This window comes from Copadichromis virginalis, linkage group LG11 (genome assembly GCF_057382275.1).
Source record: "Copadichromis virginalis isolate Kocher_CV1m ecotype Utaka linkage group LG11, C_Virginalis_male_GT1.1, whole genome shotgun sequence".
NCBI classification, from domain to species: domain Eukaryota; kingdom Metazoa; phylum Chordata; class Actinopteri; order Cichliformes; family Cichlidae; genus Copadichromis; species Copadichromis virginalis.
The window spans coordinates 17,730,331-17,755,878 of NC_140628.1; the positions used below are offsets into that span (position 1 = coordinate 17,730,331).

The following is a 25,548-nucleotide window of genomic DNA, read 5'->3' on the forward strand; positions in this document are numbered from 1 at the left end:
CACACCTGAATGTTCCAGACTACCAAAACGTTATAGAGGTGGTCACACTTGCTGATCTTCACTTAGTCAAATTAATTTGGTCAGCTATTTGCATTCGTAATTCTTATAAAACACTTTAAATGCTAACTAGTGTTAGTGTTTGTCCTCTCTTCCTACCCAGCCATGTGCCACATGGCCACCCCTCCCTGAGCCTAGTTCTGCCAGAGGTTTCTTCCTGTTAAAAGGGAGGTTTTCCTTCCCACTGTCACCAAATCTTGCTCATCGGGGAGTAGTTTGATTGTTGGGGTTTTCTCTCTAGTATTGTTGGGTCTTTACCTGATAATATAAAGCTATAGTTCTTGTAATTTGGTACTATATAAATAACTTTCAACTGATTTCACTGAAGCTTGATTCATATATCCACCCCTACTCCAAAAAAGTTCCAGACTCTTAAAGATATCCTCAGGGATCCCATGTGGATCCTCCAGCAAACAGAGCTAACTGATTACTTAAAATTCCTGATATTGTGGGATTTCACAAAATAATAAAGCAAACTTCCAGCTCTGGCATATAGTCAGCTCATTTGGAACTTTCTTCTGTCAGTGTCACAAGTGATTCAGTTGCTTCAGTAACATTTAATGCGTCTTTTAAAATCTAGCCCACAGCTAACTCACAGACTGAGCGGCATGATTATATTTCTTGCTGGCATCCACTTTAGTACTATATCAACTACAGTTCCCAAACTTGGAGCATTATCAGCTTAGATAGCAGTAGAAACGTAGGAGTAACATGGGCAGAATCTATTAATATTAACTTTTTGTTTGACATTGTTTGGTTCTCCTTAAGTATATTGGAATTTCCATTTTTTTGCTTGGAACCTGTGGGCATACAGGCCAAGACATCAAACCGTTCAATCAAATTTTAATAAACACTGTTCACTGAACATATAAATTAACCACTGATATGACATGATAGCATATACAACATTTTTAACCTGATTTCTAATTTGGCCCATCTCCCATTTCATGTTCTCAGGTATGCCCAGACAGCTTCCAGCACAGCTGCTGTTCTAACTACTTGCACTGGTGCCCTTTGTGGGCTGTTTCCTGGAACATTATCACGCCTCCTATTAGGGCTGCACGATTTTGCATAAAATGAGAATCACGATTTTTTTGGCTTAGAATTGAGATCACGATTCTCTCACGATTTTCTTTTCCAGTATAAATATTTATTGCACTTATTAACTGCACATCAACTTCGTAACAGTTGAGACTGAACATAAAAACAATAAATAAACATAAAAACAACAAATGTCTCACGTTTTGTTGTTGCCGCAAAATGTTGTACTGCTTGAAATTCCGTCTCCACCGTTGCTCGGCGCTGCGTGTATAGAGCAGGTAGTGCAACAATAGAAAAATAGTTGCGGGACGGCACTGTGTAGCGTTTGTCTAGGGTGTTGATCATTTTCCTAAATCCCTCGTTTTGCACAGTGTTGATGGGAGCCATATCTTTGGTCAGGTGATAAGTGATAGCCTCCGTAATTTCTTTGTGCCTGCGGGAGTTTGACGTGTATAGGGAAGCGCTGTATAAGGTTCCCGTTATTGATGTTTGGGTGGTTGACCGGGACGGATTTTCTCCTGTCACTTTCTCGTCATCCCTGACGTGCTCTGTTGTTTTTTCCCTGCTAATTTTAGCATCACACGGCACAGCTTCTGTATCACGTGGTATAAGGCTCCGCCCTTGTCATTTGTTGAGCAGGAAGAGTGAGCACTTATTTTCATGCAGATTACGTCCCGGATCAAAATGCGGTACAATCGTCGTCGTCTTTTTTTTTTTCTTAAATCGTTGTCATTTGGAAATGAGATCGCACATAAGTATATATCGAGATCGCAATTTTCTAACGATTAATCGTGCAGCCCTACCTCCTATACAGTAATAACAATTTTGGCACAAGAGTGTAAACAAAATAGACTAAAACTCAGCAAAAATACTGTTAGCTGCACAGATAATACGATGCTACTCATCTAAGGGTTGTGAATCCAGCTGAGCTGTCTGCTCGTATTGGATTTCTGAAATATTGCTTGCTGCTGGTAATGCAAAAGGTCTGCACACCGTAACCACAACATGCCAGAGACAGTTGATGCCAAATTCTGAGCTAAGTACGATGCATGACTAAATGAAAAGCCCTCCCTTTCCCTTCATCCTAATTGCATCTACTCTTGTGTTCTGGGGTAATTATCTTCAGTGTGTGGGGTGTTTTCTCTCTCTGAGACACTCACTGTAGCAGCGACTAGCACTCCCATCTAGATGAGCAATTAGTGTCTTAACAAATGACACATCTCCCCTTTTATGACCACCTCCTCAAAAGTCATCAGCCTAATTGTATGCATGACACACTATGCATTACCTGGAGCAGTTTCCTTGTTAATGCTCGTGAGTTGGAGCTGTCAAATGAAAAAATCGATCCCATGCTCATTTACTGTCAGTCAGATGTTGCCTTCTCCCCCTCCCCTGTTTGCTAGGGCTTAAATGGCCAGTGAGTCATCCACCTCATTCCCATGTTTTCACATTGTGTACAGATGATGTAAACTGTTGGTGTATTCACTGATTGCATCGATCTGCAGTTTTTGCCTGGCCTCGGGAGATTTGGATGCTCTTGTCGGAAAATAAATCTTTACGGTTGCTGATTGTTGTACTTCAACAGGATGCAACTTGACCGACTGGCATCTGTTGCACTCTTAAAACCATGAATTATATCAAAGATATCCCTTCATCAGAGAGAACGTAATGGGCTCGTTGAAGATCTTCTAAAAGGCAGTCTCACTAAAAAAAAAAGTGTGATGGCTTTACAACAAGCCATTCCGCTTAAAAATAAATGAGCACAGCGCCATTGACACTTTAAAGACTGCAGCCAGTTACAAGCCCGTGGCATGACAGCATAATAAACGATCGGCATTACCTAGCGCAGCATGTCAAACTTTGCCTTGTGCCGGAGTGATCCAGATGTACTTGCCTGGCTACATGACAGCACCTTTCTCAGCTCTGCTTGACAGTTTTGACCAAAAACATGCTTGTATGTTGCCTAAAAGGGCTGTGAGTCATGATTCGAGCTGAACTCATGTGTTCAGCAGATTTGTAAAGGAAAAGGTGACACACTTTCAGATTTAGCTTGGTCAGGTAGAAGAATCAAACCTGCAATTATATCAGACTAGTCACTAGTTGTAGGGATGTTGTGCCACGTTAAGCATGGTCCTTTTTTTTGCCAGAACATTGAGTTTGTTTTCCTTCCACTCGCTCACCACTGAGGTTTCCTCAGTTCTAATGTGTTTTTACTAGAAATATTTGTTCTTCGCACACAGTGTTAATCCGTCTTTGTTTGACGCAGCTTGAAAAGTCACAAAGCGATTGGTTTGTTGTAACTTTTGTTGCTCACTTGAATGCAGAGTAAATGCTGTCATGTGTGTTCCCTTTGAGTTGTAAAATAAAATGGCCATTTAAATGTGATTGTGCAGTCCCACTCAGCTTTGATAATAATAAGAATAATAAATAAAGCTTCTAAAAATACAGCTTTTAGGGAGATTGTGAGTCAGAGGTCCCCGTCAACAACAATAACATCCTGGAGAGTTTCTGAATATTGGAGACAGATTAGTGGTATTGTGGAAAATCGAGGTCCTAACATATACCACAGTTCTTTGTTTACTTGTGTGGTCTCGCAACTGTGAAATCAAGTGAAGAAAAAGATACGCTGGTTGTCAGTAAAGCTTGTATAGTCTGGACTTAGTTGCCTGGGAGCACTGTTTAAACTAAAGTCTGTTATTTTGAAGACAGCGTGGATTCAACTACTATCTACTTCAGACTTTTGGGCTCTTACAGAAAGATCCTCAGATGGAGTCGATCTTCTGTTTTGTGTTATGAACAGAAGAGTGTTTGGTAGGACTTGGCAAGTTTCCTTTATCAGGCTTTGGATCTCACCGCCATGATTTAATGATGTGTCATTTTGGCCCTTTTCGAAGTGTTTTACTGATGTCTGGATCAGACGCAGTAGGGCAGAAAGATGAGGCTCAGGACAATGCTTTTGTGGACCTCAGGGATGCACAGAGAGAAATGGTGAATCATCCTACAAAAGCGTTGCAGACATGACTAAAGTAGCTTCAGGTTCCAAAAAAGTACTTGCTTTGGCTGATCATTTGAAAATAATAAAATGCTGCATAATTGTGACCACGCTGGACGACAATAGCTCTTGGCAGCTTCAAGCAATTAGACTGGAGTGTACTTAACATAACCTATGTAGGGTATCAAATATGGTAGTTTTCTAACTTATGCTTGGTGTTCTCCAGTTTCTGCTTCACTCTCTAACCACAAATGACATTGCACTGAGTCATGTGGCACTGTCACGGTGGGGGTTTAACAGTTATTCACTGGCCCCTTTGATTCCCTGCTTATTGTTCCACTGCTAGTGGTTTCGATTATTCTTGTGTAATTAAACCTAACAGAATCAAACATCCAGCTTAGGATGTCCTGTTGAGTTGTGGTCCTCTGCTATGATACAATTCAAAAGCTGGCGTCTCCACTCTGGCCCACTTGTTATTAGCCGAGGATGAAGGCCTTGCCATCTCCTGCCATAAATGCCTTCTAAATCAGAATCAGGTTCCTGGTTGCCGGTCAGACGCATCTGAATGAGAAGCAGCCCAAGGCCCTGGGCGCTGTTCTCCACAGTGGTAGGCCCCCCGCCTCCAACTTGTCGTTCTCCATCAGGGGATACACTAAACTGCCTTTAAAGTTCAATGTGTAAACAAGAAAGCTCCTTCAGGAGATTTGATTGGATACATGTAGTGGCACTGGCTAAGAAGGTCTCCTTCCGCTCATTATCATCACTTGCTTAACAGCAGGAAGCCCACACCAGGCCAGTAATGTAAGTTAATGGCTTACCTATATGAAATAAAACCAGAAGTCTAAAGCAACAGCAGCCGCAACAATTCTCAGATAAAGAAGCTGACTGATGACAGATGAAATCTTTTTTTTTTTTCTTTTTAAAAAAAATGTTATTTATAGTTGGCATTTTTCATGATCCAATCTATTTATTTTCTCTAGCGGCCTCACTGTATAGTTGTTCTTATTGTTAGAAGAACTGCAATTCCCACACATATTGTTCTCACACCCACTAACTTTAGAAAGAGGCCTCCGTTTTTTTTCTTTACAGTGGATCCTTTCTGAGCTCAATGGTTTTTCCACAGGTCTAATATCAACAGTACAACAACAAAACAATGTCACATTCACAGCTCTGACACGAAAGCCTTTCTGTTGTATTTCTTAGTTTTATTTCATTTCTTCTTTGCTGCACATCCGATAAGTAGCAACTTGCCTTATCATTAACTCAGCATAACACGATGAACTATCTGTGCTTTACTTTGCAAACTTATTCAAAACATTAAATTGACTTTGCATAGCATCAGCTTACAATTACTATGCGAGTAAAGATCAGAACAGAGATGTTGCATACATGCTGTATCTGTCCTTCCATCTCATTATCATTGGGAGAGCTTTAAAAACACGTTTAGAAGTCATGAACTTAACACTAACTGAAATCTAGCCGGTTTGGCTTGGGACTTTCTTAACTGATATAGCATGTGATACTGGCTCTTTTCTACCCCTGTCTGACTGCAACCTCCAATCTGCGGGTGTTTCTGACAATCTAAATATCATCATTTTGATTCTAAGCCCCCGCTGTGTAGTATTTTTAAATCCTGCACCACTGCAGGACTCGAGCTTTTTTGCAACTGCCCTGTTGACATATTTTTATTCTGACATTTAAGTATATTACATATAATGATGCACCTCTCATAAGATAAACACAGATTTAAATGAAATCTGAGATGCATGGCCGTCCCCCATCCAGCTGGGATGGCAGGCAGTCAAACTGCTGTACTTTTCTCCCACTTCCAGTAGATGTATTTAAAGGAGATTACAGCTCTGATCCAGACAAAAAGACCAAACTCCCTGGTACCGTCTGACTAGTTTTCTGTAGTCGGACAGGGAATAGATCTCAATGTTGTAATCTCAGTGGACAAGGGTCATCACATTGTTGCTTCCACTAATACCCTGAGATGAAGAGAAAGCATCATGTGGTGTGGTATTTTTCCCCTCTTCAGTCTTCAACAGAAATTCATCATTTTCACCTTGGACAAAAGCTCATTCACTACATATCCTGCTGTCAAATGAATACTGTAAAAAAGCAGGGCTTTGCAGTCAAGGCTGCACAGGAGCAAAAAGACTGATCCAGATCCAACAAAATACAATCTTATTATGAGTGCCAGAGCTTTGCTCCAGGCTGTCTATTCAAGCACACTCCTGTTCAACGCTGAGATTTGACATTACAAAGTTTACAGGTTTTTCAGTAAATGAGTATGAGAGCCACAGTTATCTGCTAATAAAAGCCATTAATGGTGTTTAAATTCTATGTGCAAGGCTAAAGAACTAGTCTTTTAATTCATCTGCATCTCCAAAGAAACAGCCCAGATTCCAAGAAGCTGGTATATTTTGTAAAATGTAGATTGAAACTAGAACAAAAAATGAACAAATCACTGAAACTATTCATTTATTTATTTATTTTAAAAAGTAACAGCACAAAAAGAACATATCAGATGCCATCCTTGCAAAATTTTACACACCTTAAAAGCATTTTGGAACTGAGGAGACCAGCTGCTGAACTTTGAAAAGCCAATGTCTGCCCTTTTTTGTCTGATATACAATTTCAGCTGCTCAGCAATTCAAGATCTCTTTTGTTAACCAAATTTTTTAAATTGGTGATAAGTCAGTGCCCGTTGACAGTCTTGGATTGCATACAGAATGTGGATTGGCACTGTCCTGCTTAAATAAGACATTGTCTGTTTAACAGCACATGTTGCTCTAAAAGTTGTAGTCGTCTTCAAGCATCAGTGATGCCTTCACAGATACGGACATTGCATTTCAACGTCATGTCAACAAAATCTAGTTTTTAAATGGTTTACAAATCATCTCATTCTGTGTTAGCAGAGGTAAAACATGTCTGCCGTCTGCAGCAGTTGTACAGTAGCACCACTGTTCAGTGAAAGCTTCAGACTTTACAAAACGGTTCAGAACAAGTGTGTTTTTTCTTCTTTTGTTCCCTCCTACTTCTCACGTTCTCTTTTCAATCTCCTTCATAGACCCTAAGGCCATGGACATTTGTCAGCACATGAAAGTAGCGCGCTCAAGCAAACTTGTAAAGAAATGGAAAAATATCTGCCACAGCCTGTTGGAGCAAATCAGTCACAGGTTATTCTGGAGTTCACAAGAAAAGGAGGAAACAGAACAGTGAAGTGGAAAGGAAGGTTTGTTGAACTAGTTGTCTCCATTCACTGTACATTCATTAAAGCTAATCACAGTAAATTAGCTGGGTGGAGCAGATTGCCAGTTGTAGAGCACTGTGTCCAGATGTTGGACAAATAATGGTGCCAGCAGCAGGGAAAGAAAATACTTTATGGTAAATCAGGTGGAGCTCCCTGTGGGGTTTAGGTTTTAATTTGTACTGTAACCAAAATGAGAGGCCACAATGACCACTAAACAGGTCTTCATTTGCCGATCCGGTCTTCTGATTTTAGGTCTCAGAATAAATGGTCCTTTCTAAACCTATTTCCATGCAAATAGTGATGTTAGAACAAATTTCCAGTAGTTGCATAACTTGTTTGAAGTACAAAAATAAGCTCATATACACTTTTGCAGTCTGTTGGTTTAAAATTTGAAGCCCCAGTTTAAATGGTGAATAAATAAGGTGATAGTCCCCATTCTTTACATTGACCAAGACTGCATGACCCTGCAGTTAAATGAGACTTCTCTGTTGTGATGTACCGCTTCTCTAAATGGAAATAGTTTTAGTAGCTTTGAGAAAGCTTCATGAGTACTTTAGTGGTTTTTTGAGGTTTCTAAAAAGTGTGGTGAAGTTGCAGAGCACAGTAGTGCAGAGCAGCAGTTGGCCTTCACTTGCAGCTCTTGTCTTGTCAAATTAGGAGGAGGAGGAGGGAGAAATACATACATGTATGTATTTCTCCTGGAATGGGGGCCGTTGAATATGACGGGAAAATTAGTTTGTTGGTGTAAATATCATATGATTGGATATTTCTTAGTATTTCATGGTTTATGTGAATCCAGACCATTTGAATAATGTGAAACAGCAATCATCCATCACCACCACAGTCACACTGCTTTTCTGTATGTTCATTAAGAAGTGATGAGAGTACACTCCTCTTTTTTAACTCTTTAAAGTTTGCTGAAACATGACAATTTGTTTTATTAATAAATATTAATTTGCCTATATTTTACTTTGTATCATATCTGCCACATCCAGTTTAAAAAAATATGGCTTAAAAAAGCATTGTGCAATTTAATGGTAACGTGGAAGTGTCAAACTCACAAAAACATATACAAATACACTATATTTTCAAAAGGGTTCACTCGTCTGCCTTCACATTCATATGAACTTGACATCCCATTTCATTTTGATGTCAGCCCTATGCAGTTTTAATAGCTTACACTCTTTTGAGAAGGCCTTCCACAAGGTTTAGGAGTACCAGTCCAGACTTGTTCATTGGATTGCCTAATGGAGAAGCTTGATACATGTCCACTGCGGTGTTGCTATCAGTGTGTGAAGAGTGGGAGAATTGTTGCATTGACAATCCAACACAATGGGCAGCACATTGAACACATTTTATAAGTGGTCAGAAACTTGTAAATAACTCATGAAAGAATAAAGTTACGTTGAAACCAAGCACACCATTGTTTTTCTTGTGACATTACCAATAAGTTTGATGTGTCACATGGCCCTCTTCCTATTAAAAAAACAAAGGTTGTATCTAAGATGGCCGACTTCTAAATGGCCACCATGGTCACCACCCATCTAGAGGAGTTTGCCCCCTCACATATACTAATGTGCCACAAACAGGACTTTAATATCACCAACCATTCCCATGTTATTGCGGTGTATCCATATAAATGGCCCACCCTGTAGTAATTAAGGGGACTTTTGACACCCCTGGTATCAAAGTCCTATTTGACGGTCGCAGACGTGGATTGGAAACCTCCACTGTACTAACAGGGTGTTCGTGGCTCAAGAGTTGGGAGTTCGCCTTGTAATCAGAAGGTTGCCGGTTCGAGCCCCAGCTTGGACAGTCTCGGTTGTTGTGTCCTTGGGCAAAACACTTCACCCATTGCCTACTGGTGGTGGTGGTGGTCAGAGGGCCCGACGGCGCCAGTGTCCAGCAGCCTCGCCTCTGTCAGTGCGCCCCAGGGTGGCTGTGGCTACAATGTAGCTTGCCATCACCAGTGTGTGAATGTGTGTGTGAATGGGGTGATGACTGGATGTGTAAAGCGCTTTGGGGTCCTTAGGGACTAGTAAAGCGCTATACAAATACAGGCCATTTACCATTTAACATCAGCTCCACACACATCAGCAATCTACTGCTGCTGGAGTCGTCTTTCTTTTGTCTTAGTTTCTCTTGTTGCACTTTTACAGGCTGCAAAATCACTGTAGCATAAAAGATCTCCTCATCAAGTCTGACATTCCTCATTCCATAAGAAATGAAGAACATAGTGTGAAACATTCAAGTCCTGCCTTGCCGACTATCAGAGTGCTCCAATGGCAGCCAGTTGATGGGTTCATAATGCAGAATTACATGCATGGCTAGGTTACTGATGGTGTTGGTGACATAAGACAAACGGCAAAGACAACGGCATTCATTCGGTATCAGACTGTAACTTCAGATAATGTTTTGTTGTTGTTTTGTTTTTTTCTTTGAGTTGTTCGCAGCTCAGTTTAATCTGAAAGGTTAATCGGAAAGAGTGCACTTCAGGTCTGTTTCTGCAAATCTGCGCACAGGCTTCCTAGTGTGTTCGTGTAACTCATCAGGGGGTTTGTCCCATTCAGTGTGTTTTGGTCAGCTTCATTCTGCTTTGTCTCCACAGGAAGAGGTCAAAAGCCACTATGGAGACACGAGTCATGGCTTGTTTTGTACTCTGTCCAAATTGTCCCAGTAATACTTTGCTCTGAGCAGTCTGAATGAGCCACGTTAGATCATATTATACATATTAATCAAAGTAAAGTTTGTTTAACTCTCAAATACCATTTTGCTGTTGCCCTAAATTTATCTTTATTACAACGTGTAGTTTGTTTCTCTGCTGTCAGTAGTTCTGTGAATATAAATTTGAAGGCGAGAACAAATCACCAAGGTCAAAGTGCTGAGTTGAGGAAGTACCAGTGATGATGATCTTGCTTTGGTGGAAAAGTCTAAAAGAGATTCATGCCCTCTCAACTGTCAAAAAACCCTTCAAATCAAATACACGCTGCGAAAATGCTGTGTGGATGCCTTAACGCTAAAGATGTCTGCTGAAAAAAGCTGAAAAAGTTGAAAAGCAATAATTAGCAGAAAGAGCAGAATTTTTCAAAGTTATTAATTATCTGCTGAAAAGAGGTGTAGAAGCAGAAGTGCTTGCTGAAGATGGCTGTATGTGTAATGATACACTGGAGAGTGTCAAGAAAGCAGAGTGCATGCAAGCAGGGAACATGTGTAGCAACTGTCACAGGTAGGATTCGAACCTCTGCCAACCTCTGAGTTCTGGTCACAAACAAAGATATGATGAAAATGTGCACTGTGGAGCAGAAGCTCAAATTAGCAGAAAAGAGGTGAAGAGGAAGAACTTTGTTGTGAAATGAGGTAAAGAAACTGAAATGTGTGCTTAAAACAAGTGAAAAAGCTGAACTCTGAAATCCTGCTAAAACAGCAGAAGAGGCTGATATTTTTCAGCTACTCATTGAGCCAAACTGGTTCTCACGTAACTGACAAAAGGTGAAAAAGCTAATGAAAACAGCAGAAGAGGCTGAGATTTGTGCTGATAAGAGGTGAAAATGCTGAACCAATCAGAGGTACTGCTTCTGTCTGCTTCATCAGGCTGTGTACTTGTATGCATTTCTGCCATGGACTGTTAACAAGAATCTGAGGTCCATATTAGAAAAGCTGGTAAAATCATAAAAGTTTGCAGAATTGAAATAAATGATGAATATGAATTACTGGTCTGTGATAGTGTATTAATTTGTAGTGGAAGAAAACATGTGGACAAGGTGGAATTGAACCCACGACCTTTGGGCTTCAGACCCGTATCATTACCAACTGCGCCACTGAGAAGAGAGCGAGCACCTGTAAAACAGGGTGATGAGCAGTCAGAATTAGATCGCGGTAAGAGGCGAAAAACGCCGTTTTTTGGAGTTACAAAACGTTGTGTAACTCAAAAACTAGGTTGGATAGAAGCACAAGTACTGGGTGAATCAGCGGACTTTGGTTTACTTTGACTGCGATTTTCATAGCTCTTTGTAATTCTGTCGCGGAGATATGACGAGAGAAGAAACTGCTTCATTTTCAGAGTTTGAAAACTGAGAGGAGGACAGATTTCCACCCCTCAAACAAACATAATTTATGGCTCAACAGTAAGATGACTGTAAAAACTGCTCCGACCGTGAGTGTCAGCAGTGTCTGAAGATGAATTGACACAAGCCTCATGTCTTAACTTTGCTTTGTTACGGAGATATGACGATTTGAAAATGCCTCTCATTAGAGAAATCCAGCGCTGGTTTTGAACAAACTCTCCATTGACTTTCTATGGAGAGTTTTAAAACTTTGTGTTGCTCTGAGGCGATTTGATAAAAATCTGTAGCTTCCACAACAGTGACATTTTCTGAAAGCTAGCAAAAATACTTACGTTTTGATGTATAATTTGAGGAGGTTGAGTGAAAATTGAGTGAGTAGCAAGAAGTTGTTCAGACATGAAGAGAAAACTGAAAAAGGACCAGCACACACTCTGAGTTAATTGCATAGCAACCATAGCAACGCATATATTTTCTGAAAAATCACAATTTTGCAACTGAAAACTTAAAGAGGGATAAGATTAAAACGGTAGAAGATCTGAAAAAGCTGAATCCTACAGGAATAGCCCAATCATTTGAGAACATTTTAAAGTTTGAATGGAGTTTCTAGGTGAAAGTATGAGGAAGTAGTTAAGTTTGAAAAACAAGCAAGTTTTAGCAGAATTGTGGAAGTTTCCCATTCATTTCAATGGGACAAAAAAAAGGAAAAAAGTGTAATATTTTAAAAAGTATAATAGTAATAAACACCAAAAGATATAGCTGGAATTAGCAGAAATAGCAGAACAGTTTAGAGTTTGAACGGAGAAAATCGGCTGAAAACTGAGGGAGTAGTTAAGTGCCGAAAAACGCGGTGCAACTTGAAGAATAAAGTTTAAAGAGAAACAGGAACTCAATAGTGTGGATGCCCTGTGAGGGCATCCACACAATAACTAGAAAAATTTGCATTTCCTGCGAAAATGCAGTGTGGATGCTTTAAAGCTGAAGCTGTCTGCAACAATTAGCTGAAAAAGCTGAAAAGTTGCAGAAATTGTAAAAACTTTGCAGAAGCAAAGGAACTTTGCTAAAATGGAATAACTTAGCAGAACTGCAATATCTTAGAGGAAACATAATACTTGGCAGAAATACAATAGCATAGCAGAACTTAGCAGAAATATTGTAACTTACCAGAAACATGATAACTTCTCAAAAATACAAGAATTTAGGAGAAATAGTATAAGATAACAGAAAGAATATATTTAGCCAAAAATACTTAAGCATTACAGAAACACTATGATTTAGAAAAATAGTACAACAGAGCAGAAATACTGTGATTTACCAGAGACACTGTGATGAACTATGAATATTGTAATTTTAAATCAATACTATGTTTTAGCACAAATACTATAATTTGACAGAAATACTATCATTTGGCAGAAATACTATGTTACACACACACACACACACACACACACACACACACACACACACACACACACAGGGAGAGAGAAGCATGTTTTGGTAAATGGCCTGTATTTATATAGCGCTTTACTAGTCCCTAAGGACCCCAAAGCGCTTTACATATCCAGTCATCCACCCATTCACACACACATTCACACACTGGTGATGGCAAGCTACATTGTAGCCACAGCCACCCTGGGGCACACTGACAGAGGCAGTGTTTTCAGTCAGGCTGTTTTCAGTCAAGCAGCCTGGGAGCTGCTAAATTTGAATCCACAGAGGCTGTGTACTTTTCCCGCCAAAACAGGTGCACACACGCAGCACAGAGACAGGATTTTTGTAGTCTATTTCTCATAGTAAGGATTCCCCTCAAACAAATGACCATAATTTCCTAACCGTAGGGGCTAGAATGGTCATTCTTACACCGTTTTGTTCAGAAGAGATGGGGGAATCTTAAAGTGTTGACAATTTATCATTAAAATATGTATTATTAAAGATATTTGACTTCTAATGCACCATAACTGAGTAGAGCAAAGCAAAAACTGCCTTGACTTGCCCTCAAACAACGCTTTCTAACTCTAAATCTATTTGGAGTATCGATATCATTCTTTCACCGTAAGAGACAGCAGGCTTTGGTGAACAATCATGAAAATTTTCAGGTCTCTGTGGAAATCCATTAAAAAGATATGACGAGAGAAAAAAGTGGTTCATTTCCAGAGTTTGAAATCTGAAGAAATCTGAGCGAAGGACGAATTTCCTACCCTCAAACAAGTCTAACTCATTTCAGAACGGTAAGAAGGTGAGAAAATAATTCTTGAATTGTGAGCGTCAGGAGTGTCTGAAGATATACTGGGACAAGTCTCATGTCTTAACTTCGCTTCGTTAAGGAGATATGACGATTCGAATATGCCTCTCATTACAGAGATCAAGCGGTGACTTTGAACAAGCTCTCCATCGACTTTCTATGGAGAGTTTTAAAACTTTGTGTTGGTCTGAGGAGATTTGCCAAAATTCTATAAATCCCACAACAATGATAGTGACCTTTTCGGAATCCAGCAAAAATACCTACGTTTTGATGTATAATTTGTGGAAGTTGAGTGAAAATTGAGCAAGTAGCAAGAAGTTGTTCGGACATGAAGAGAAGACTGCAAAACCTTCAGTGGCACACTGGAAGCCAAGTGCATAGCAACCATAACAACGCATGTATTTTGTGAAAAATCACAATTTTGCAACTGAAAACTTTAAGAGGCATAAAAGTAAAACGGTAAAAGATTTGAAAAAGTTGAATCATACCTGAATAGCCCAATAATTTGAGAACATTTTAAAGTTTGAATGGTTGTTCTACGTGAAAATATGAGGAAGTAGTTAAGTTTCAAAAACAAGAAAATTTTAGCAGAATTGCAGAAGTTTCCCATTCATTTCAATGGGACAAATTAAGCTTAATATTTTAAAAAGTATAATAGTGAAAAATACCAAAAGACAGAGCACACATTAGTAGAAATAGCAGAATAGTTTAAAATTTGAACGGTGAAAATCGGCTGAAAATTGTGGAAGTAGTTAAGTGCCAAAAAGTGTACGGAAGTCCCAAGAGGAACTCAATAGTGTGGATGCTTAAAGCATCCACACAAATAACGATGGTGGCTTTTGTTCTAATCATGCAGGAGGAGTGCTTTCTTAACCTGGAGGCTCCAATCAGCAGGGTCTGCGGTTACGACACCCCCTTCCCGCACATCTTTGAGCCCTTCTACATCCCAGACAAGTGGAAGTGCTTTGAAGCAATCAAGAAGATGATCAACTACTGAACCACCCCCATCAGGTAGGAGAGAGCTGACAGCTGTAATATGTATTATTTATATCAGTAATGCAAACATGAGAAGGTGACTTAACTACGACCTGCCTTCAGGAGCAAGAAGCATCATTATAGGAAATCTGATTGCCTCTTCTCTTAAACACTCAGATTGTGTTTCATATAAGCCGTCACTGCACATGTAGAGGATTTTTTCAAGACTTACAAATGTTGTTGCCATGCAAAACTGCATTTTATTTATCTGTTGGTAGTTGCCACTGTTGGATATATTGTGCATTTGAACGGTTTTGTGCAAATTTTGGTAATTACAAACATTACAGGTTGCTAGTTGTAACTACAATGACTAATACAGTCTTAGTTTCTGGGAGTCATACAACATACAGTATTGTTTTTAAACCAACACCAAATTTTTCAATTTATTTAAGAGGGAACAATTTAACAGTGTTTTATAAGTAAGAAAAAAAATGAAGGCATCTGGTTTTCATGTAACTGTGTAATACAGCGCTCCAACTATTAAATAGTGTTCGCCCATAAAGTTACTGGAGTTGAGATGAGAAAAATAAAGTTGACCTCTTGCATGGGTAAGCTTCAGTAGAGCTAGAGTGTTCATGGTCCATCTTTGTTGTATCTGTTTTTAGAGCTTAGCTGAGTGTGCGTGATCGTATCTAGTCCTAATTGTTACTGTGTATCTAATATTGTCTAGTAACATTTAACAGGTTCTCCAAATGTTCTGCATGGTACAGAATACAGATGTTTGAAGTCATCTTATGTGAGGTATTGGGATGATGACATCATCTTATTACTTCCAGTGAAGACAGGGTTTTTCCTGGCTCATGCAGGGCGGTTAGGGGGTAATTGCACATGTGTCTGCATACAGTAAGGACGATCATTCTCTATAGCTTAGTTTGTGAGAAATACGTTTCTTTTTCTTTTTTCAACCATTTCTTAACAGAAACCATCCTTTAGTAAGAAAAACAAAACATTTAAAAACTAGAAAAATTTGCATTTCCTGCGAAAATGCAGTGTGGATGCCTTAACGCTGAAGATGTCTGTTGAAAAAAGCTGAAAAAATTGAAAGTTGAAAGGGAAAAAAAATGCTGCCCTGAGCAGGAATTGAACCTGGCCCTCCTGGTTTGAGGGCGGCTATTTAGCTCACTGAGCCAAACTCATACTCAAAAAGAAGAGGTGGAGAGATTGACAATTGTGCTGAAATGAGCCAGAAGCTGCTGAGAATTGTGCTGATATGAGGTGGAAAGGCTGAAAATTTTTCAGAAGAGCTGAATAAGCAGAATTTTGGCAAAAAAAGAGGTGAAAATTCTGAAAATTCTGCTGAAAAGAGTTCAATCAGCAGAATTTCTGCTGAAAAGAGTTGGATCAGCAGAATTTCTGCTGAAAAGAGTTCAATTAGCAGAATTTCTGTTGAAAACAGCTGAAAAAACTGAAGATTTTGCTGAAAAGTGGTGAAAAAACTGAAAGTTCTGCTGAAAAGGGGTGAAAAAGCTGAAATTTGTGTTGAAAAGAGTTAAAAAAGTTTAACTGTTAACTGAAAGAAACGTTGCCATAAGTGGGATTTGAACCCGGACCTCCCAGTCCGAGAACGGATGCTCATCTCACTGAGCTAAAACACAGGTCAACCCGGCAAGGAAAATCAGTGAGGCCACTGATAATATTCAGAAATGGGCAAAAAACATTGCAAAAAAAAAAAAAATTCAATATCTGAAAAACTATAGAAGTTATGAGCACCAAAAGTCATAGCCAGAAAGAGCAGAATTTTTTAAGATTTGAACGGTGAAAATAGCACAAAAACTGAGGGAGTAGTTGAGTGCCAAAAAGTGTACGGAAGCAACTAGTAAATAGTGGAATAAAGAATAAAGAGAAACAGGAACTCAACAGTGTGGATGCCTTTTGGCATCCACACAATAAATCGCTTTTTTAATGATACGTCTGATTTTCTTGTGACTTTGTATTTTTTAGAGGGTTTTGTAAGATTCAGTATGGGTGGTATGGTAGTGTAGTGCTTCTGAGCACTGTTTTCTCACCCGCCCCTGAATTTAATAAGCAATTAAGAAAATGGCTGGACAGGAGATCCAGTATGTAACTTGGGGGGGAGGGGGGTGTTACGGATTCAAATATTGAGGATGGATACAAGAGGAAAACCACAATAACAACACTGGTCCGGCCTATGACCTTGGCTCCCTGTTTATCTGCTCCTGCTGAGATGGGGCAGAAAACTCCAGTATGTTCTGTTCTCTTCTAATCAGACAAATAAGGCGATGACTTTCTGCGAACAGTATTTCTTATAACTCAGCAGTATAATGCATCATAAAACAATATCATTCATTCACAATAAATCAGCAGTCTAACGTAATGCAAATCAGTTTAACAAATGTAATAGTTATCACCTTCTTCTAATCCAGGAGAATAATGCAAACTAAAACTACATAATAATTCACAATCTTTAATTAGGGGTATAACATGGCATAAAATAATATTATAATCCATCATTCCCCCTGATGAGCTCTTTAGAATAAAGAGCTCACCTACACCCTGTAATCCAGTGTGGCCAGGTTCATTTCTTCTCACTCCTGAGGTCCTTTGTCCCCCTGTTGATGACATATGTGAGATGACCTCTGTATTTGCGCAGTTTAGATGCAAGAAAACTATTATTACAACAATAGCAGGTACAGATGACACTCCCCAGTTCTTCCACAGCTTTATTTTGGTGCTACCTTATACCCTTCAGACGTACTCAGACTAGAACCTCTGTCCGAGGAGCCTTTAGCCTTTAGCCTAAGTTTTACCATACCTAAGTTATTAAAAACACAAATGAAGTCATAAAAATTTTCATATAACCCTTGTTTGATGTTAAAACTCAACTCCCCCCCCCCCTTTTTGACACATTCCCATGTGTCAAATCAACGGAGCTAGAAAATGAAAAGAAAAGGTTAGTGACCTCATATCTTAGAAAGTATGAGACCTTCTCCTATCCAGTGTCGGTGCTCCAGTCCTGTCATCCTGTGCCAGGGAATGAAATCAATTTAATTGTCATGTTAGATCTGTTCAACTCCTGGCTCCGCCCAGAGCCTGCATCCGCAGAATTGCCAAGAAACAAAACCTTTATTAATATGAACTTGTTGACTACTTCTGACACAGCAAAGGAACATTCTCTCCTTCTCGAGGACAGGCACTGACTCCCACTTATCTCCTGGAGCCAACTGTCCCTTATGGAGACACAACATTGCAGCTACAAGGTTTTGCAGATTGTTAAGTTGATCTGTGTGTAATGCTCTGAATCAGGTATGTAATATTAAATGAATCAGAATCGTGTTTATTGGCCAAGTATATGTGCAGACACATACAGGGAATTTGGTTCCGGTAGATGGTGGCTCTCAAGCACAGCAATGTAAATCTCACACACACACACACACACACACACACACACACACACACACACACACACACACACACACACACACACACGTCTCTATATATACACACATTACACATACATACACAAAGCTGTGTAAACCAACTATAAATAACGAATCTAACTTATATACATAAGATACAGAAATGAATGAGGTGGAATGAATACTACAAAATGTACATAAGGTGCAGCTGCAGTCTGGCAGTGGGAGCAGTGTGACAGGTCAACTGTTAAGAAGGGAGATGGCGAGGGGAAAGAAACTGTTCCTGTGTCGGGTGGTCCTGGTCTGCAGGCTTCTTTACCGTCTGCCAGAGGGCAACAGATCAAAAAGTCTGTGTGCAGGGTGTGAGGGGTCTGTGATGATTTTCCCTGCCCGTTTCCTGGTTCTTGAGAGGTACAGATCCTGGATGGAGGGCAGGGGGGCGTCGATGATCCTTTCTGCTGTCCGTACAGTCCGCTGCAGTCTGCTCCTGTCCTGTTTAGTGGCTGCTCCATACCAGACTGTGATGGAGGAGCACAGGACAGACTCAATGACCGCAGTGTAGAACTGGATCAGCAGCTCCTGTGGGAGACTGTACTTCCCCAGTTGTTTCAGGAAGTACATCCTCTGGTGGGTCTTTTTGAGGATGGAGTTGATGTTGGTCTCCCACTTCAGGTCCTGGGAGATGGTTGTACCCAGGAACTTGAAGGTCTTCACAGTTGACACAGGGCTGTCTGATATGGTGAGGGGGAGCAGAGTTGAGGGATGTCTCCTGAAGTCCACTGTCATCTCTACAGTCTTAAGAGTGTTCAGCTCCAGATTGTGCTGTCTGCACCAGGGTACCAGCCGCTCAACTTCTTGCCGGTATGCAGATTCATCACCATCTTGAATGAGGCCAATGACAGTGGTGTCATCTGAAAACTTTAGGAGTTTGAATGTTGTCTAATCAACTGCCACTACTTAAAACTTAGCAAAAGATATAACTGAATAAAAGATCACAAAGAAAAGCATGACATCGGTGTTATGTAAGCGCGTGCGGCCTTCTATGCTCGAAGTCACTCCAGTCCATAGATCAGCCAAACATCGCGTTGACTGTAGCTTTTAACCCTTATTAACTCGAGCACAACTCTATAATGAGCAACAAACTGGAATATGTATAAAAATGATCATGGTTACACCTGCAATGAAAGATCATATGATTACCCCGACACCTGTATATAGGAGATTAACCTGAGGTTATAACCATCAATGGAACACAAATGTTAGTACAATGTCAAAAGCTTCAATAAATGATTAATCAGGGCTCTAGACTAACTTTTTGCCATGGGCGTACCGGCACAAAAGTTAGGTGCACACAAATTTTATAATAATTTATATAATATAATGTGTTTTTCTGGATACACTGTGCTTTTTCAGCATTCAAAGATTGATGACACCGTGCCAGAGCACTGCCTATGAATTTCAGAAGGATCAGGCCTTAACTTAACAGAAAAGTTAGCAATAGTTCTTTTCCTATTACAGCTACATCCACTTCTGTCGTGCCTAGGCTGCTCACTAGAGCTGGGTATCATCACTGATTTCTATAATCCATTCGATTCCGGTTTTCAAAGTCCCGATTCGATTCAACATAGCCAGAAGAGTCAGAAATATTATAATTCTGATCATTTATCAGTACTGACTTCATCAGAATTGTGAACATCACAGCAGATGCCTTTGTGTGAAAGTAACTAAGAATAAAACACAGAAAAACATGAAAGATTTTCCTGGTCTGGCTTTTTATAGCAGATAACCTTAAAAATATTCTACAATGTTCTACATATAATGTTTAAATGTCTTCAGTGTTGAACAACAGAAAAAAATAGGCTTTTTTTTCCGAGGTCATTTAAGTGAAAAAAGAAAAAAAGACAGCAGCCGACAGCGCTGTAAACAACGGTAGACTGGTGGGTAATAAGCGAATGAATAATACAGAAAACAGAGATTGGAGACGGGAAACTGTTCTTGAAGTACAGAGAGAGATAGAGAGAGAGCTAGCTGTGCATGAAGTGTGATTTTAATAGTCGTGGAAGCAAAACAGCAAAATTAATGACGACATTGATCAAAGTGAAGCGCAGTTTGCTGCTTCTTTTGCTGCTGGCTCGGTGAATTTTGGTTGGAGAGAGACAAAACCTGCAGCTCAGAATCAGCGCAAAAAGACGTAAACACAGCGCGGACCGGACGCATAAGGATCGCTAAGCTCCGACAGCGTGTCCGTCTACGAGCCGTCGGGTGAGAAAGCCGAGAATGAAAAAGTTGATTCTGATGCGTCGGTCCGTTCTGTGTTTACGTCTTTGTGTGGAATCCGTGTACCTGCTCTCATTTGCTGTTTGGTTGTTGTTGAAATGGTTTTGTGAGCTTTAATCTGAGAATCTGGCGTTTCTGGCAAAACACAGTTATATTTAAAAGTCGATTCAGGATTTAATGAATTGATATCGCTTTATTCAAGCTACTCACCTCCCTCTTCCACCTGCACTTTCAACTGGACCACGGCCAATCAGAGAGGTCCCGCCCCTTACTATCTCTGATTGGTTTATTCCACGATAGGGGCAAAATGTGTGTCTGTTGTTGACCACAGGGAAGGTTGCAGATTTTTTTTTTTTTTTTTGCTACCCGAACATTTGGTCGCACAGGTGCAACCAAATATTTTTCTTTTAGTCGCACCACTGAAAAATTTGGTCGCACTCTAGAGCCCTGTTAATGCAATGCTTGTTATATGATTCTGATGCAATAATAATGCTGATGTTAAAATAACAGTAAAACACCCCCTTTATCCCGTTTATAAACTTCACACATAAACATTTATCCATGCCTCTTCTAATTTTATTTCCCCCTGTTTTCCCCTTACTGACCACAGCAGGGGAATCTATGTTTTGATTCAGCCATGAATCCGGCTCACCTGATTAATCACTGAGCCCCACCGTCACTGGCATCTGACAGGGTGGCGCTGCATACTCTTCCTCTAATGTCACTATTTTCAATCTGTTAATTAGAGTGCTTAAACATGAAGTAGACTGCGTCCACAACAAGTCAATACAGCTGTAAATGTGGCCAATCATCAATCTATTACCAATCAATAATGAAAAATAGCTTTTATTTTATGTATGCTTTTAGTCAACCACTCACCCAGAGGATCTCCAATCCCAGAAAATTCCTTCTCCTCATTTAATGAGTCTGTCCTCCTTCCATCCCCTGGTAACTGGTCCATCCAGAGCCATATCATCTCGAAATATATATACAACAAGCCAAACCACACCTTGGTCACACCAACCCTTTTCCGCCCTGAAGATGTCCAACGCCATCTCAGTCTGGACCAGGGTTTTAACAGTTTTGCAATTTTCATTAGTTTTTATTTTTATTTAGTTTTGACTTCAGATTTTCAATTTTATATCAGTTTTAATTAGTTTTTACCAATTGTTTGCTAGTTTAGTCTAGTTTTTTTTTTTCTGAAAATCCTTCGTTTCAGTTTAGTTTTGATTAGTTTCAGTTATAGTTTTAGTTGTGTTTGCAAAAATTAAGTGTAACAAAATCCCAGTTTCATCATATCAGTCATGCTCTTCTGCTTATCCTTGGGTGTTGAGACTATTAACTATTAACTCTTGCAGCACCGTGTGTTCGTAATTTTGGTTCAAGTGAATTGATAAACTTTTTGAAGGCAATTGACTCACACAGTTATGTAGATGTCCCAGTCCTGTTGTCTCGGGATGCATCACGCTGCCTTGCATGGGGTTAGCTTCTGTTTTCTGGGGATGAGGGTTGAGTGTGCTCCCTTACCTTCTCAAGGTAAGCTAGGTTAGCCTTCTGGTGTGAGCTTTTCAAATGCACTTTAAGGTTTGTGGGTGGGATTTTTTCCCTTTAGAAATGTCCCTCCTAATTTGTCTCTTTCCACTACAAGACACTTGCTTTATCCAAAACACAGTCATATTCAAAGTAATCCCAAATTGGACTCTGGCGCTTTCTCCCGACTTTTCCTGACATGATTCTGCGCATGGACAGAGCAGCAACACAGACGACTCGACTAACGTACTTGCCACCTGCTGGCATAATGAGACAGCAAGAAAAAATCTGGAAACTAAACTTCCTTTTCACCCTTGACTATTGTAGGACACGCACACATCAATGAAAACTAAACACATTTTTGCTATAAATTCAGTTAATTTTAGTTAGTTTTGTGAACACTCATTACAGTTTTAGTTGGTTTTCCTTTTTTTAAAATTTTATTTCCGTTAACAAAAATGTTTTTTCACTTCTAGTTTTCATTATTTCGTTAGTTTTCGTTAATGATACTAACCTTGCTCTGCACACTGGAATAAACATAATCAATATGATCAACATTTTACTGCGTGTTGTTTCACCATCTTATCGAGTCCAACTCTCCATCCGCATGTGGTTTGGCACATTATATTTATCTAGAACGCCACTCTGTTTCTAAATGTTTGAAGAATTTTTCATGTTTGGGGTCAAATTTTGAGAATTTGACCATAAGTGAAATTTATGGTGTCATCACCCCCTTCGGGGCTTACCTTTCCCAGTGTTGATGATATTCCTCCCTATTCTTTGCAAGTACCCCCTTTTGGTGGCGAGAAACTGTTGGTGTGGTCAAGTGGGTGCTGTAAAAACGAAAGCTCAGGACAGAACAGTTATCAGTCATGTACTTCATACAAAATTAGCATATATTTGATTTCATATTGATCCTCTGAGTGTAATGGTACATTTTAATTTGAATGTATCAAAGCTAAACACAATAATTTTTCTTTGTTTCGCTCTTGTTCTTGTGCAGCACCACTTCTCAGCACATGCCCCTGTCGGTTCTATCCTACTTTTAAATTGCTGACCATTTCAAGAAAGCACCTAAAAGACGGACCAGTGTTTATTATTACATATATCCATTTTGAATGTGACAAGCCTATCATTCCCCTGTTATTCATAGACCTCAATAGAGGGTTTTGGGTTTTTTTGGGTTTTGTTTTGTTGTTTTTTTTACCTCTGTAAAGGTTAATTGACAATTTACAGTGGCCTGCTATGGTTAATAATAACATGCTCAGTCATGAGTGAAATCAAACCTTTTCTTTACTTTAGCATTTAACCTTCCCAACAATATAATGTGATACATTAATCGAAACACAGCTACTAAAACACAATTTTCTTAATGCAAACATCAGTAACTCAAAATTAGCAACCAAAGGGTTAAGTCTGCAGTTCACACTCATGTGAAGCTACAGCCTCCCCCTTTAGTCTCTGTCATCCTTCTGTTCCTGCAAAAACAAAACAAAGCAAGACAAAACATCCACCCTTCTTTTACAGGCTGGGTGAATTGTTTGTGGACATTTACTAATCCTAAAGTCGGTACCGTTTTTGTCTCAGTATCAAGTCAATTAAAACTTTTAGTCGTCAGTCCATCACAGTCCAGTTACATGCATACATCCACACACATTCATACCCGATATTGCTGATAATGGAGTCTCACGCGCAACCTATTCGAGCCTCCATCACCAGCAAGATGACGTCATCATTTTAAAGGAAAACAGTTCCTTGTTTTTTTGGACTGGATTGACTCGCTGCAATCCTTTTAGGCTCAGGACTTCTCATGTGATCAATGTCCCATATAAGTGAATTTCTCCAGAGCCCATTACAATCATGGAGGAAGATACGTTGCGACTGTTTCCAGTAAGAATATTTTATAGCGTTTTAAAGTTCAATCTCTCAGGCCTGGATTAAAGAGCTGATTTGTTAAATCAGGAACTCACAAAATACCAAAACATCACCACCGGTGGATCACACCTCTCAGATGTTCTTATTTCAGTGCACTGTAACAAAGGCAAAAACAAACGTAACCAATAAAATACTCATATAATAACAAATACTGGGGCCCATTGCAAACATGTCCAAGCATAAAACCATCTTTCTCTCTCTTAGAGAAAGAAAACAATCCAAACCTCACTAATAAAATAAACCTAGTGTCAAGCAAAACCCAAAAATCAACCAAAACTTCACCAGAAAGTTTTTCTCCCTCCCGGGACAATATTGTGTAGGAATACAGGTACCGTAACTCCTTTTTGCACTGAAAAAAAAAAAAACATGTTGGATTTACTTGATTCAATAGTGGACACTGGTTGCACACAAATGTTTTGCTTTGGCAGAAACTTAAACAACTGAGTTAAATCAACACAACCTTTTCATATTTAGTAAACCTGTGCATTTTGTGTTCATAAAACACGATTGAAACATGTTCAGATGGAGAAAGTTGAGCTCCTGGAATATTTTAATCCTTCAATTCTGTCAGTTTATTTCAACACTATTCAATAACTTTTATCCAAATACGACTTGGTCACTTAAATACTACATGTTGTCTTCATATTGCATGCGGTTCAACAAAGTCTAGATCCTGGTTACCATAAAAATTGAATGGGTCTACAACAACTACCATCCTCCTATCTTTATCCTGGTTACAGCAGGGCCGGGAAATAACCCTGAAGTGATAGGTTCCCAGGCAGGGTACACCCCGGACAGCCGACCAGTCTATCAGATAGAAACAAACAGCCGTTTACACTTACATTCATGGATAATTTAGAATCATCAATTAACCTAGCTCTAATAACTGCATGACTTTTCACTGTGGCAGGAAACCAGAATACCCAGAGAGAAACCACTGCAAACTAGCCAGACTGTGGACCCGCACCCAGGAGCTTCTTACTGTCAAGCAACAGCACTAACCAGCATGCCAACAATGTAGGAAATACAGGAAAGCTATGATTTCCTGTATTTGATGCAGAATTCTTTTGTTCTTGCCCTTGACAGGTTAATCAGCAATAAATATCAATAGCATGCATGGGGTGTGTGTGTCGTTGTCTGCCCCTTTTTTTTTTCTTTTTTCTTTTTTTCAGTGTGTTCCTCCTTCAATTAAATCTCAATCACAAAAATGTGGCGCTCCGAAATAAGGCTCACACCGTTAATTCATCATTTTCACTCTGTGCCCCTGCTCCTTATCAAGCTCCTTATCAATTCAGTCGAGGCCTTGAGCCACATTGTTTTCATAACCAAACTGCTTTAGACCCCGTCCCCTAAATCTACACAAATGCCCTCTGGGTGAGATGAAATGCATTTAACCAATAAACAATCAATGGCTTCTTGTTGTTGTAACAGATTCTGAATTTGGATGTTTGTGTGCAGCATTTTGCGTGTCAGCATAAGCATTTGTTAGTAAAGCATTCTTCATTGCATCAGCGTGTGTGTGTGTATCACTCTTCATTGCACAAGCGTGTGCATGTGTGTGTGTGTATCACTTCTCAGTGAATTGAATCAGCGCGCGCGCATGTGTGTGTGTCAGTTCTCACTCAATCAACGAGTGCATATGTGCTCATATGTGTGTTTCTCTTCATTCTGAGTCAGTGCATGTAGATGTGTGTGTTTGTGTTCATCACTTTCCTGTTCTGGTGTTCTGGGTAAACCATGGCCTG

General features: G+C 39.7%; 1 protein-coding gene across 1 annotated transcript in view; it reads left to right on the top strand.

Annotated features, from left to right (window-relative positions):
- bckdhb (branched chain keto acid dehydrogenase E1 subunit beta) overlaps positions 1-25,548 on the top strand; it is a 78,415-nt gene that overhangs the window by 49,269 nt on the left and 3,598 nt on the right. Inside the window, exon 10 of the mRNA XM_085473404.1 lies at positions 14,506-14,660. Coding sequence (XP_085329530.1) covers positions 14,506-14,646 — 141 coding nt within the window. The 3' untranslated portion in view covers positions 14,647-14,660. The remainder of the gene's footprint in view (positions 1-14,505; positions 14,661-25,548) is intronic.